This window comes from Mastigoproctus giganteus, chromosome 10, assembly GCF_048544385.1.
Source record: "Mastigoproctus giganteus isolate SK-2022 chromosome 10, ASM4854438v1, whole genome shotgun sequence".
Lineage (NCBI taxonomy): Eukaryota > Metazoa > Arthropoda > Arachnida > Uropygi > Thelyphonidae > Mastigoproctus > Mastigoproctus giganteus.
In genome coordinates, this window is record NC_143584.1 from 215202809 (window position 1) to 215218909 (window position 16101).

The 16101-nt window shown below is 36.9% G+C and overlaps 1 protein-coding gene across 1 annotated transcript in view; it reads right to left on the minus strand.

Moving 5' to 3' along the window:
* Window positions 1–16101, minus strand: part of LOC150079898 (uncharacterized) — a 130175-nt gene that overhangs the window by 91342 nt on the left and 22732 nt on the right. Inside the window, exons 3-4 of the mRNA XM_090383272.1 lie at window positions 4598–4746; window positions 367–509 (exon numbers count right to left, since the gene is read on the minus strand). Of these exons, the coding sequence (XP_090239398.1) occupies window positions 367–509; window positions 4598–4746 (292 nt within the window). The remainder of the gene's footprint in view (window positions 1–366; window positions 510–4597; window positions 4747–16101) is intronic.

Here is a 16101-nt window from a genome sequence, read left to right on the forward strand (position 1 = left end):
CCTACGTATCAATCAATACATCCTTCTCGACTTCTACTGCCACTGCCACACACCACCGTCTGTTTACTGAGAATGCAGGAGAAACTGCGGTAGCGGCAAACCAAATCTTTTTACCGCTTTGTTGTGTCCAATAAGTTTCCTGTAGTTTTCCATGATTCTCGTGCCAGTTTTCTTTACCTTCGGCATTAACCTCAGTTTGTAAGGTTATATTAGAAGGACATATGCCTTGTTATCATTTAGGTGTGAAGTTTTATGACCTTTTATTTTCAAGGTTATCTTAACTTATCTATGTTTGTCATATTCGTGTGGTCATGGCAACTATTTAGAATTTTTGGTGTATCCTTTTAAGATTAACTACCACCTTACCCTAAAATAGCTTCATGCATATTCTGAGCAATAACGGTATCTTCTGTTTGCATCCACAGCTCTCCTGCTCCAGTAACTGTAGATCGTCCCACCTCCATAAAGAAAAAGCAATCCGAATGTCCACATCGACGTATTGTCATTAGCTAAAAATAGTTAGATTAATTATTTTCAGAAAAATGCAATGGCTATGAAATTATATGAACATGCAGTAGCAAACAAAAAAATATATATACATCATGACACCCAAACAAACTTTCTAATACATAAATAAATGGCTAAAATAAATTGGACAAATTCCTTGAAACAGCATAACAAAAAATATTTTTTCTGTAACATCATTCAGCCAGCTGCAACAAAAAGGGAACAGCAAAAAGAAGTGTGAGAGGATGCCCGGGAAAAAAATAATATATATATACAGGGTCATTATAAAGTGCTTCTGTTCTATACATGATAAAATCAATCTGTAAAAAGGGTAACAGAAAGAATTTATTACGGTTTTACACATATTTATTCTTGGGCTTGTTAATTTTCAACATGTCCACCATCATTATGTATACAAACTGAGATATGATATGATTCTGAAGTTCTACAAATATGTTTTGCAGTTGATTTTCAGTAATACCCTGAATCACAGTTATCCTAGTCCAAATAACATTTAAAAGAGAGGTTTTGTTGAATAAACAATAGTCTTAACATATCCCCACAGAATAAAATCCAATGGGCTCAAATCTGATGAATGTGGTGGCCAAGAGATCGGCCCACTTCTTCAAATCCATCTATTAGGAAAATTTTCACTCAGAAACACTGAGAGCAAAGTGACAAGGTGTACCATCTTGCTGAAACACTATCACCTATAAGTCCTAAATGTGTTAGTTCAGGAATAAAGTAATTCTGCAGCATTTCCAAATAACTCTCACTATTAACAACCTGTCCAAGGACAGGTTGTTAATAGTGAAAGTTATTTGGAACCTGTTTCTTTAACAGAACTTTGATGGAACTTGTTTCTTTAAACTTTTTCACCCAGTTAGTTATGGAATTCCTGTGTGGTGCATCTTTGTTGTAATGGATTCTAAATCTTTTTTGTATTGCAATTACTTTAACTCAGCCAACCACAGCACACAATTTACTTTCTTTTCTATTGAAGTCATTTTGGTCAAGCCTAATTCTGCAAAAAAAAAAAAAAAAAAAAATTTTTTGCTAAACTACAATAAAATAAATAAATGGTACATACTAAACTTCAGTAAATTACATTTCTAATGTTTTTTTACAGATGGTTTTTATCATGTGTAGAATGGAAGTTATGAAAATTTAAAACTGCATAAGGACTTCATAATGACCCTGTGTGTGTGTGTGTACAGGGTGTATTTAAACTGGTGTCAAATATTCTAGGGGTGTATTCCCATCGACCAAACATTAAAAAAAAGTTCACATAAACATGGGTCTAGAAACGCTTAGTTTCTTCCCTGCATGCCTCGATACCTCTATCTAGTCATATAAACATGATACTAGTAGAGACTCAGCGGAAAAGATATATCTGCAATGGGTAGTAGTGTTTTGTTTTGCTGATTGGCTTTTGCTGTGTTGTTTACAAACATTAGTTGGTCGTGGAAGATACTGCAGATTACTTCTGCAGTATCTTCCACAGGTGTCAAATGTTGGTTTATGTTTCTATAAAGAAATCGTAAAGAAAATGTATTCAAGTGAATGAAATGGCAGAGATACACTACACTTATGGTCTTGCGGATGGGAATGCATTAAGAGCACGTGAACTTTATTCAGAATGGACCCCAACAGGCGTTTACCTTATCCAAGAACATTCACATGAATCCACCAACGTTTGCGAGAGATGGGCTCATTGAGAGATCTTTTGACACTGGAAGACTAAGAGAGGTACGAAATGCTGACCTTGAGGAACGAGTTCTTCATAATGTGGACGAAAATCCATCAGATAGTACAAGAAGAATTGCAGTAAGGGAAGGAGTTAGTCATACGACTATTTGGAATATTCTCCATGAAAACCTTCTGTACTCCTATCACCTTCATTAACGGGTGTAAGGACTTATTGAGGCAGACTTTCTGCCATGAAGAGACATTGTGCCAACACATTCAACAAAAGTGTGCTATGGTCCTGAATTTCTTGGAATTTACCTTGTTCACTGATGAGGCTGGTTTTACACATGATGTGGTCTTAAACACCGTAACAAGCACATCTGAAGTGATGACTACCCTCATGCAGCGCGACAGGACAAACATCAACATGAGTTCAGTCTAAACGTTTGGGCTGGAATCGTGCATGATCATTTACTAGGCCCCTATTTTTTACCTCCGCGTCTGACAGGAGACATTTACCTGCAGTTTTTTGAAAATGAATTGCGCCATTTAATGGATGATATACCTCTGGAGATTGTCCGACAAATGTGGTTCATGCACGATGGCACCCCGGCTCACTTTAGTCGGAGAATTCGTCAGCATCTGGATGGCCATTTTCCTCAAAGATGGATTGGTCGCGGGGGAATCCATTGAATGGCCTGCTCGATCACTAGATTTGAACCCAATGGATTTTTATCTCTGGGGACATTTCAAGTCCATTCTCTACACAACTCCTGTCTTGATGTTGACGTTTTAAGAGAGCATATCGTAAATGGATGTGAGCTGTTGTTGTTATTTGGTTTTTAGGAGCATTAGCAACTAAGGCCATATTGCTCTAGGAATATGCAGTGGTCATTCCCTGACCTTTCTGCATCCTCCGTATTTGGTGGTGACAGGCTCGAACCCCAGTCTAATCAAGAAGCGTGTGCTATACACTGCTGCTCCTTCCCACCTGGCTACGGAGGTTCCATGGATGTGAGCAAATACGTAACATTCTAAGTGTATTCAACAGAGTATGACAAAGCATGGAATGCAGGCTCAGAGGATGTATCGAAGCAGAAGGAAACCATTTTGAACAATTTTTGTAACAAAAAGTTCTGTCTTATGTTTACTTTGTTTTTGTTTGTTTCTGTTAAACTTTGCCTTGTTTAATTGCATTACTTGTTCTGTTGGATTGCTTATTAATTGTTTGTATTGTTAAACAATAAAATTCCTCCTACCTCAGAAACTAAGTGTTTCTAGACCCATGTTTATATGAACTTTTTTTATAACGTTTAGTCGATAGGAATATGCTCCTAGAATATTTGACACCAATTTAAATATGCCCTATATATATATTACACTGTCATAAAATCTTTTACCCTACATAATTCAGATTCACAATTCCCGACAAATGGTAGCAAAAATATGCTGCTTGACCTTTGTGGTACATTTTGACAATTTTCGGAAAAAATCCCAACTTTATCATTATATTTGATGAGCCCATGAAGCACATTCTGCCTAAATGGGCACATAAGAAAGAGAATATGCATGTTTAGGGTACATAAAATATCTATAGTCATGGAGACATCTTTGCGTCCAGAAAAATGCATTGCGTGAACATTTCATGTTGACAGTGAATGAAAAGGCCTTCAAAATCATTTTATTTCATATCTTCAATACATAATTATGTTATACATAGTGTTTGGTAGTAGGCACACAGAGTTAATAAGATAGGGCAAGGCTATATATATGGAAAATGCAATTGTTGATTTCTTTTGCAAACATTTTCATGATAGGGTCATCTGAAATCAATATCCTGGCTGTTTAGAGTTGGATAGTTCTAGCAACCACAGTCACTAGATTTGAATCTCCATGATGATGGATAAGTACAAAAATAATTTTGAATTGAATCTTCATGATCAAGGATTAATATATACAGGAATAATCCAAATTTGGCTGAAATAACATAGATCAAAATCACAGCTTTGTTGCGAGAATCCCAAAGAATTATTATTTAGTCATGAAAAATTTTTTAGACATCTGTAGATCCTATTCATGTATAGGGATCACATACTGAAAATGCCATTGTATAAATAAAATTACCTCTGCTTCATGCATGATATGATATCAGCAATAATGGTGTAAGTATAATACTTCAATAACTATACACAACTGAAACTAGAATATCTTTTCTTGATTGTACTGCAGACAAATAATTAAAGAAAATTCCAGAGGACTAAATTTAGGTAGAGATTTATAAATGAGCTGATTACTTTTTTAAAAAAATTACTGGATAAAGTAAATAAATTAAAGATTATTAGTTTTCTTTCTAGTCAGCAATAATATTTAGGACAATTTACATAAGGCTTGGTGAACTTACAGGAAATTCAAACATGTCTGATTTGTCAGATTGGGAATTGACTTTAACCAAACTCAAAGACTTAGATGTAAGACAAAGGCGATGTGGCCCCGAAATGTTCTTACTACTTCCAAGCCCTTTGTTTCTGATTATTACTTCCCATACATGTTCTGGAAAGATAAAAAAACCTCATAGTAATGAAAAAAGAAACAAACAGGATATACTTCATTTCTCCACAGTATTAAAAAAAATTCTAAGTAACAACTGATCAAAGTTTCTTCATTTATTTTTATATATATATATATATATATACACACACACACACACACACACACACACACACACAGCTAATTTTAAAATAAGGGGATAAGTCATTTTATGCACTAAAATGGAAAAAGGCTACATAAGAAACTGTCCTCTTGGGCATGAAAAAATCTCTAATTTTAATTAAATGTAAATGGTGTCATATTGTAAAAGTACAGTGCAGAGGAGTTATTAACCCTCTACAGGGCATGATAAAAGTATAAGGCTGGTAGAAGTTTTCCACATTTATTATGCTTGTAATAATAAAGGCATGAAATAATTCAAAACTGTTCACTTTTTGAAGCCAACTTTATTTTCGATCTATTATGAACACAACTATGGAAAATCCATTTTTCATATTGAAAAAGTATATTTTTTAAATTATTTTAAAAATAACTCCCCCCCCCCCGTTACATTTTGCACAGGTGCTTTAGACATGTTTTAATAACTTGTTTATTAATGTCCACACGTGTGTTATCAATCTCTGTTAGCAAGTGAAATTTGAAAAAAAAAAACGGATTAAAAAACTCACTCTTCATCGGTTGGATAATGGCAATAAACATGACCATCTAACGCAAGCAAAGTGTCAGCACTGCAAACATGGAGCCAGCATGCTTGAGGATTGGACAATAATGTTACCAACAGCAAATTCAAAATGGGAAGCATTCAAAGAACTTATCTTGGAAGCTACTAGGCTTTACATACCAACTAAGAAATATTGTTCAAGGTTTAGGCCAAAATGGATGTCAGATGAACTAATGAGGCATATGGCAGAGAAGAAAAATGCATGGGATACTTACAAATTAACACATGACACAGAAGCCTATGATAGATACAAGTTGATATGCAACCAAGTTACAAAGGAGGTTAGGCAGGCGAAGGCAGATTACGAGAAATCCTTGGCAAGGGATGCAAAGAAAAACAGCAAAGAGTTCTTTACTTATGTAAACTCTAGAAGGAAAGGGATGAATCAGATTGGTCCACTTGATATTGATGGGTCAAGTGCTGATGATCCTGCTCAGGTGGCTAACAAACTAAATGAATATTTTGCATCGACATTCACACATGAGGAGTTATTCAGCGAGGGGAATGCCAGAGGTGTATTCAACTCTAGCAGTAAGTTACAGAATCTTGAAATAACTGGGAGTAAAGTGGAGGAGAAACTGTTGAAGATAAACACAAGAAAGGCACCCGGGGTGGATGGGATCTATCCAGTTATATTAAAGGAGGCAGCAAAGGAAGTAAGCAAACCTTTAGCCATAATTATGAGAACTTCCTTGGACTCAGGGGAGGTACCCATAGACTGGAAATGTGCAAATGTGACCCCAATTCACAAAGGAGGATCAAAGGCTGACACAAGTAATTATAGACCTGTGAGCTTGACTTCTGTTCCAGGAAAATTAATGGAGGCACTGGTTAAAGACGCACTGCAGGATCATTTAGACAAGACTTCAGTTATAGCTCAGACACAGCATGGTTTTGTTAAGGGGAAGTCTTGCCTGACCAACTTGATTGGATACTACGATGCAGTCACAAAAGAACTGGATGCAGGGAATAACTTTGATATTATATACTTGGATCTTAGAAAGGCTTTTGATACTGTTGCACATGGAAGACTGCCACACAAATTGGAGCAGTGTGACATTGGAGGCAAATTGCTGCTATGGATAAAGGGGTGGTTGAGGGGGAGAAGACAGAGTGGTAATCAATGGACACTGCTCATCGTGGACTGATGTTATTAGTGGAGTCCCTCAGGGCTCAGTGTTGGGTCCATTATTGTTTTCTGTATTTATAAATGATATTGATGATGGTATATCAAGCTTAATGTCCAAGTTTGCAGAAGATACAAAGGTTGGCAGGGTTGTCAAGGACACTATGCTTCTGCAACAGGATCTGGAAAGGTTGAGCAGATGGGCTGAGAGGTGGCAAATGAAGTTTAACATTGACAAATGTAAAGTACTACACATGGGAAACAGCAACCCCAGAGCAACGTATCAACTCTATGGTACAACACTGACAGTGGTAGAGAATGAAAGGGACTTGGGGGTGGTTGTGCAGGCAGATATGAAGTTCTCTGAGCAGTGCAGACGGGCTGCAAGAGTAGCTCATGGAGTATTGTCAATGATATACAGGAATTTTTCCAGCAGGGATAAGGAGGTGATTATTCCATTGTATAAGGCGATGGTCAGGCCACACCTAGAGTACTGTATACAGGTCTGGAGGCCTCATTTCAAGAAGGATGTAGAGCTGCTGGAACGAGTACAGAGAAGGGCAACAAGATTAGTGAATGGAACAAAGGGGTGCTCTTACGAAGAAAGGCTTAAGTTTTGCAAATTACAGTGTCTGGAGACTAGGCACCAGCGAGGTGATCTGATAGAGGTGTATAAAGCCTTGAATGGTTTAAGCTTGCTCAATGCTGATGGGATTCTTCCTCTAGCTCAGAATAATCACCTGAGAGGGCATAAATTCAAATTGAGGAAAGACAGATGTAGGATAGACGTGCGGAAATTTGCCTTTAGCCAGCGGGTGGTTGGTTGGTGGAACAGACTTCCATCCCTTGTGGTGGAGGTTGATAGCCTAAATAAGTTTAAGGCTCAGCTGGACAGGTATTTTGAACGAACAGAGGGGTGAAGTGGAAGTGGTTTTTTTTTTTTTTTTTTGGCTGATGCTGCATAAGCTTGCTTTCTTGCATCAAATGCCTCTACTAATGCTAATGCTAATGATGAACATCGTGGTGAGATCCAATATTTCTTACATTTTGAGGGTACAGCTCTAAAACGGTGTTCGCAGGCCGGCTGCTAGTTAGTACACCGGACCAAACCTATTGGTAACTCTCTAGGAGGCTTCCAGATCAGCTAGTGTATAACTTGCTTACTCTGCCAGATAGTGACTGGAGGGAGTCTGAGTAGTGTGTATACGGGGAGCATTGTCGAGGCCACATTATGTCAAGGATCTGGGTATATTCTTACCATGTATATTCTTACATGGGTATATTCTTACCATATCCAAAAATTTCATTACTTCATTCAGCATGTCCCACCAACTTTTTCTTACTATTGAATATACCATGAATTGTCAAACTAATTGAGCAAGCTTATCTGCGAAAAGATCTAAACCTCCCAAGCACTTCCTAATTTTTTTTTTTTTTTTTTGGCTGATGCTGCATAAGCTTGCTTCTTTGCATCAAATGCCTCTACTAATGCTAATGCTAATTCATTTCACAAATATACGTGGTCTCAATTCTAATCTCAACGATGTCCATTTCCACTTGCAGTCTGCCAAACCCCATGTACTTTTTTTCTAACAGAATCTCAGTTATCGGTTGATTCAACTACTGTTCATCTCAGATGCCCAAATTATTCGCTGTATGATTCCTTTCGCCTCAAAGGTGGTACTTGTGCATATGTCCGTTCTGATATTCCCTGTCAGAGACTTGGCAATTTGGAATCTCCTCTCTTTGATCTTCTCTGGCTTAAAATCTCTCTACCTCATTGTGTCAAATTCATCTGTTGTCTCTACCGTTCTCCCAACTCCACTAATCACTTTGAGCTCTTTGACTTCCTCTCTTTGCAACTTGACTTTCTCCAGTCCAACTTTCCTAATAGTGAGGTAATTTTCCTTGGTAATTTTAATGTTCACAACTCCAGCTGGCTTCCGTTTTCTAGTCACACCGACCCAGCTGGTCGAGATGCTGAGGCTTTTGCAATTACTAATGACCTAGCACACATTGTTCATTTACCTACAAGAATATAGGACAATCCTAATCATACGGCCAATACGCTTGATCTTTTTCTCACAAACAACCCTTCTAAGTACACGGTGGAAGTGAGAGGTCCTTTAGGCACTTCATATCACAACTTGGTGATTGTCTCTTCTCCAATGGAACCTTTATCTCATGGCTATTCCCAACCTAGTGTTGTTTGGCATTACAAGAATGCAAAATGGGATGACCTGCAAAACTTCTTTTCTTCTTTTCCTTGGTCGGATTACTGTTTCAAAAGTTCTGATGTCAACGTTTGCTCAGATCATGTCAGTGAAATTATTCTTGCAGGAATGGAATCCTTTATCCCACACTCCACTTTAAAATCTCATCCCTTATCTAAACCTTGGTTTTCCAATAAATGTTCTAAGGCTGTTCAAGAGAAGAATGTTGCATATCGTAATTGGCTTGTTTCTAATTCTTCAGTTTCATTTTCTGCCTAAACCAAAGCTCAAAACAATTGTAAAGCAGTTATTAATCAGTTCAAACTAGAGTTTGAACAGGCTGAGTAGAAAACTTGCTTCTTGCCCTAAGGGTAGCCGAGCATTCTGGTCTCTTGCCAAAGCTATTGGCCTCAACTTTGCCCATCTCTGCTCCCACTTCTGTCCAAACCAGATGGTTCTGTTGTCACTTCAGCCAAGGATAAAGCTGACCTGCTAGCATCCCATTTTTCTTCCAACTCATGTATTAATGATCTTGGTAAAACACTTCCTACCATTCCCAACACGCTCCTTTCAATGTCTCCTGTGGTCTTCCGTCAAAAGGATGTCAGAAGGATTTTGACGAATCTTGATGATAAGAAAGTTCCAGGTCCTGATGGTATTTCTCCACTTGTTCTCAAAACCTGTGCTCCTGAACTTACTCCTATTCTTTGCTGCCTTTTTTCACTTTATTATTCCAAAGGTGTTTTTCCTTCTGCTTGGAAATTTGCTCATATCCAGCCAGTTCCTAAAAAGGGTGACAAATCTCTCCCATCCAATTATCTTCCCATTGCAATTACTTCTACTCTTTCTAAAGTAATGGAGAAATCAATAACCGCCAACTCTTAAACTACCTAGAAACCTTCCGTCTGATCAACGATCGCCAGTATGGATTCCGTCAATATCGATCCACTGGTGATATTCTGGCTTACGTTACCCATTTATGGACTAATTCAATGGAAAGGTTCGGTGAAACATAAGTAGTTGCTCTTGACATCTCAAAGGCTTTCGATCGTGTTTGGCATAAAAGTCTTCTAAACAAGCTTCCATCTTATGGTTTGCCAACTGTTTTTAGTAATTGGTTATCCAGTTTTCTCTCTGATCGCTCACTGAGGGTAATGGTAGATGGCTCTCTGTCTTCTAACTTCTCCACTAATGCCGGTGTCCCCCAAGGTTCAGTTCTTTCCCCCACTCTTTTCCTCTTGTATATTAATGACCTTCTTCCATTGACTGGAAATCCTATCCATAGTTTTGCCGATGATAGCACATTGCATTTCACTTTCCATTTTGAGAAACCTTGTCCTGCTCAATCAGCTTCAACTTCTTGAAAATCTGCTCCAATTCCTTAAATGCCGATCTTCAGGTAATTCTCCAGTGGGGCAAAGACAACTAAGTTGTCTTTGCCATACTGTTAACAGTCTTGTCTTATATGTCGCAAAAAGGATTCTTCTGCTCCTATGCTTATCTTTAGTGACACTCCGATTTATAGGCAAAATGATATATCTCTTTTGGGATTACCCTGACTTCTAATCTCTCTTGGCTCTTTTGGCTCGATTAAGCGGCTGCCCCAATTATCTGAAGTTTCATGTAAATAGTTAAAAATACAATGTACCCCCCCTTTACAATTGGTCCACTGTACAATCAAATCACGTTAGGACAAACTCAACATAGTAAAGTACCATTCACCATACGATGTGTAGTAAGCGCTGGTCATTGTGATCACGTTTGTGAATTGAATTTTAATTCTATTAAACAGTGATTATAATTAGCTTAAATAGGAGGAATATTATCCACAGGCTATAAAAGCAAAGATATATTAAGCACAAATTTACACTTTATTACCTTACCAATTAAAAAATTAAATGATACGTGAAAATCGGAAGAATATACGTGATAATCGGAATAATTAATACGTACTGCAATATGTACATACAAACTAGTTGACATTTCTGTTCACTAACATTTGTGATTGGGGGTTAAAATTTAAAAGAGTAAAAAGATAAGCAATCAATCACAAAGAATACGGCACACACAAATTGCAAGTAACACAATACGCACAAGTGAGAATGGAGTAACGAGTTACAAAGCTTTAAAAATAGGAATGAAGAGAAGATCTGAAAATTAATTTTTTTATATGATTGAAGATTTCATGGAAGTGTAAACACATTTCACCATAATAACCCACAGAATTACAGCTGTTGGTATTATCGCAAATTCAGTAAGATCGAGTTTACTGTCCGTTTATGATAGATTTCACTAACAGAAAAGCCCAATAAACAGGTGACTGCTAATTGTTTTTATTGTTTTATGGTTGTGACCTCCAGAATTTCAACCGAACCACGTGGTATCGTCGGAGACAATCGTAGGGTAATCTCCGGTGCTGCGGTCTCCTGCCCAGATTAAACGGCATGCTGTCCCAATTAAGCGAAGTAAACCCTGGCTATTTTCTTGATTGGTTTCTGTTTTTTAAGATTTGCCCCAAATAAATGGCTGGCCCGATTAACCGGTGGCCCAAATAACCGGAATCCACTGTATCATCAAAATGCTGATGACTTATAACAAATTAAAATACCAGCCAATCATATTGGCACTAATGATAAATCTATGTATTCATTAACATATGAAATGTTAAATATAATGAAAACATTTCATTCACTTTTTTATTTCTTTTTATACTATTGAATGTCCAACTGTTGTTGGGAATCATTAAAAAAATTTGGATGATTTTCAACTTCATATGTATATTACTGAATTCTTTATTTTATATTTGTTAGTTACATAAGGCCCATGTTGAACAACACATAACAGCTTTCCATTAATGACATAAAACAATCATAATTATGAGTTAGCACAAAATGACTTTCAAATAATAATATAAAGAGAAACAATAAGACGATAAGACAATAAACAATAGGAAATGAACAATAAATTGGACAAATTAAAGTTAAATATGTGATATCAGATAGAATTCAACAACACTCTTCCACATAAAAAAAAAAAAAAAAAGTGCGTGTATCCTGTATGCACTTAAGATGTTTTATTTCACGTGAAAACATCCTTGGCTTGAACGAGGTTAAAGGGATTTAGTATGAAAAGAATCCGAACACATTTAACATTTTAAAGTTTTTTTTTTGACAGTTTCACGAATTTGAGGTTGCCATACAGGAATACCTCGCACAGCATGCTTTCGAACAGCGCGGGTTTCGCTATAGTGCAGTTTACAAATTGAAATAAAATTAACTACATTACGCACCAATACATTTGTTATGTATGTATATATTATAATGCCAGCACGTAGGCCAATGTGTTATGGATTCAAAGCCATGCTGACTGTTGTCACAACTTCCATTATATACGGACTCTGCTGGCATTCATATAGTAGTAAACAGTCTAGATTCCGAGCAGTGAGGTCGTTCACTGTGCATAAGCTGTACAAATATTTTTCTCTGTGTATTTTTATTAAAGATTACTTTTTTAAAAACGTTACACCTTTATACGCAAATATGAGTGGAAAGAAGAAATGTCACGGTGCTGAGAGTTCTTCTAGATCCAAACATCGAACGAGGTATGAAAGTAAGGCAACTGTTGCAAAATGACATTTGATGTTATAAAGAGATGTATGCAGATAAAAAGAAGAAAAGAACTGTGCAAACTAAGCTGATCAGTTATTTTTCAAAATAAAAATACAGTACATACTTCACTTATATTCTTTTGGTATGTACATACTGCAATAAAAATCTTTTGTACTGTACTTACTAGTATTTTTCATTTTTATCATTTTAATTTCTTTTTTTGCAAGAACTTTGTGTGCATCAATTTATAGTAAACAAACACCTATATATTTTTGCAACTCGACCCATATAATCAAATTGTTGGAATGCATTACATTAAAATACATACTAATAATACCTCTATCAGTGCGGTTTCGCATAGCACGGTATTTTTTTGGCACGAATTAACCGTGCTATGCGAGGTATTCCTGTACATGTTCAATAGGTAATTTACTTACAATGGGTTTGTGATAGCTAAAATATGATACGTACACTTGAGAGTGTAAATGTCTTTGAAGCACAGCATCAATAATGAATTATCTGAAAATCCTCAGGTAATTCATTTGAACTCAAATCTTTTGGACCGAAATCTTCAGGAAGTTCTTGAATATAATTAAGTGATATTTACGGTCCATCTTGTTGAAGAGAAGTCTATGTAGAAGGTTGATGTTGATCAAAATCTTGAGAGGCAGATTTTATTAAACTGCATTTTTTTTTTTGTTGTTGTGTTTTTGAACTTGTTCTTTTGTCAACATGAGAAGCCTTCTTTGGTGACTTTGAAGCTTTTATTCTTGCATACTTCTCTCAATTTTGCTCAGCTGGAGTTTCAGCCATCTTCAAAATACTTTTATAGGTATTTTTACAATTCAATAGTTACCAAAATCCATTTGTAGACTAGTTTGACGTCATAACCAAAAACTACTGCAAGAAGTTATTGTTTGTTGAAGTGATTGTTTTATTGTTGCATTCTTGAATCAGAACCGTTTAAATTTTTAAAAGGCTTGATTGAAACTTACTTACACTACTTAGAAAGTTGATGTTGATCAAAATCTTAAACAGATTTTATTAAAGTCTGCATTTTTTTTTGTTCATGTTTTTGAACTCATTCCTTTTTGACACAAAAGGCTTCTTCGGTGGCTTCGAAGCATTTATTCTTGCATAATATTACTACCCACTGCTTACCCTACCAAATCAATGTTAGTGGCAGATTTAGCATAATTTAGGAAGTGACATCATTTCGGTACCGTAGTATGAACTTAGTCTACTGAATCAACCACTTACCATACCAAATCAACGTTAGTAACTGAATTAGCATCGCTAATGCCATTTGCGTTATTTAAAATCTAACAGCCACTTAATAGGAAGTGACGTCAATTGCATCATTTCCATTACCATAAGAAAATTTTGTTACCAATCGATTTGCTAGCAGAAACAAGGAGGTGATTATACCTTTGTATAAGGCAATGGGTCAGGCCACACCTTGAGTTCTGCGTACCGGTCTGGAGGCCTCATTTTAGGAAGGATGTAGAGTTGCTAGAATGAGTACAGAGAAGGGAAACAAGATTAGCGAGAGGAACAAAGGGGTTCTCCTACCAGGAGAGGCTTAAATTCTGTCAGTTGCAGCATCTGGAGACTAGGCACCTGTGAGGTGACCTGACTGAGGTGTACAAGGACTTGAATGGTTTGAGCAGGCTCAATGCTGATGGGATACTTCCACTTGCTGAGATTAAGAACCTGAGGGGACATAGATTCAAATTGAGGAAAGACAGTTGTAGAATATATGTGCAGAAGGGTTTGCCTTTAGCCAGTGGGTAGTTGATTGCTGGAACAGACTTCTATCTGTTGTTGTGGAGTTGACAGCTTAACTTGTTTGTTTAGTTCAGCCTTAAATAAATTTAAGGCTGAACTAAACAAACATTTGGCATTACCGGATGGGTGAAATGGGAAGTCTTTTTTTTTTTTTTTTTTGACTGATACTCTATAAGCTTGCTTTCTTGCACCATATACCTCAACTAATGCTAATTTTACTCTAGTGTCACCATCGATGTTTTCACATCAAAAAACCTGCTGCATAAATTAGAGCAGTATTGGAATTTGGAGCAAGTTACTGTTATGGATAAATGGATAACTGACTGGGAGAAGACAGAGTGGTTATCAATGGACAATGCTCTTATCACACTACTGTCATTTGTGGAGTTCTCCAGGGTTCAGTGCTGGGCCCCCATTGTTTTCAATATATATTAATCATATTAATAAATACTGAAATTATTGAAAAGCTTATTGAAATATTGAAATGAAGACATATTGAGCTTAATGTCTAAGTTTGCAGGTGATACATAGGTTAGCAGGGTGGTTAATGACAGTAATCAAGATCTAGAAAAATTAGACAGATAGGCTGAGAAATTCTGTCAGTTGCAGCATCTGGAGACTAGAAAGTGAAGTTTAACATTGACAAATGCAAGGTACTATATATGGGTAGCAGTAATTGCAGAATATTATACCAACTGTGTTACCACTCTGAGGATAGTGTTGAAAGAAAACAATCTTGGAGTAACTGTACAGTCAGACATGAAGTTTTGAGCATTGCAGATGGGCTGCTGGCTAAACAATTTATGGTAACCACTTCAAACTATGCTTACATATACATAATATAATACTGAACTTTAAAACATTAAAACTTTAAATAATAGTAGAAAAACATTACTCACAATCTACTGTACTTGGGTGTACCCAAGTGGTGTAGATAAAAAGCTCAAGGTAGTGAATACCCATGTCCTAATCTACATCCAAATAATAGTGACTGTGAAGAGAGGTAATGAAGCTGTTTGTCAAGACCTGGATAATAGCTATAAGTGATAGCTAATATAGGTGAGACAGCAGGGAAGTGGGGAAGAAAATGGTTTGCTTGAACTTGTTCTGTAGATGATTGCAAGTGTAATGTGGGTATGACCTTGAGGTGGTAACCCAGGGCAGCTGAGGTGTAACAAGACTCTGCACATACAAATGTAAAGTTTGTTATTTAGTTCTCTACTTTAGCATTAGCATTAGCATTAGTAGAGGCATTTGATGCAAGAAAGCAAGCTTATGCAGCATCAGCCAAAAAAAAAAAAAAAAAAAAAAAAGTAACATAAATAAATAAAAATAACCACTTCCACTTCACCCCTCTGTTCGTTCGAAATACCTGTCCAGCTGAGCCTTAAACTTATTTAGGCTATCAACTTCCACGACAAGGGATGGAAGTCTGTTCCACCCACCAACCACCCGCTGGCTAAAGGCAAATTTCCGCACATCTATCCTACATCTGTCTTTCCTCAATTTGAATTTATGCCCTCTCAGGTGATTTTTCTGAGCTAGAGGAAGAATCCCATCAGCATTGAGCATGCTCAAACCATTCAAGGCTTTGTACACCTCTATCAGATCACCCCGCTGGTGCCTAGTTTCCAGACACTGTAATTTGCAAAACTTAAGCCTTTCTTCGTAAGAGAACCCCTTTGTCCCATTCACCAATCTAGTTGCCCTTCTCTGTACTCGTTCCAGCAGCTCTACATCCTTCCTGAAATGAGGCCTCCAGGCCTGTATACAGTACTCTAGGTGTGGCCTGACCATTGCCTTATACAAGGGAATAATCACCTCCTTATCCCTGCTAGAAAAATTCCTATATATCATTGACAATACACCATGAGCTACTCTTGCAGCTCGTCTGCACTGCTC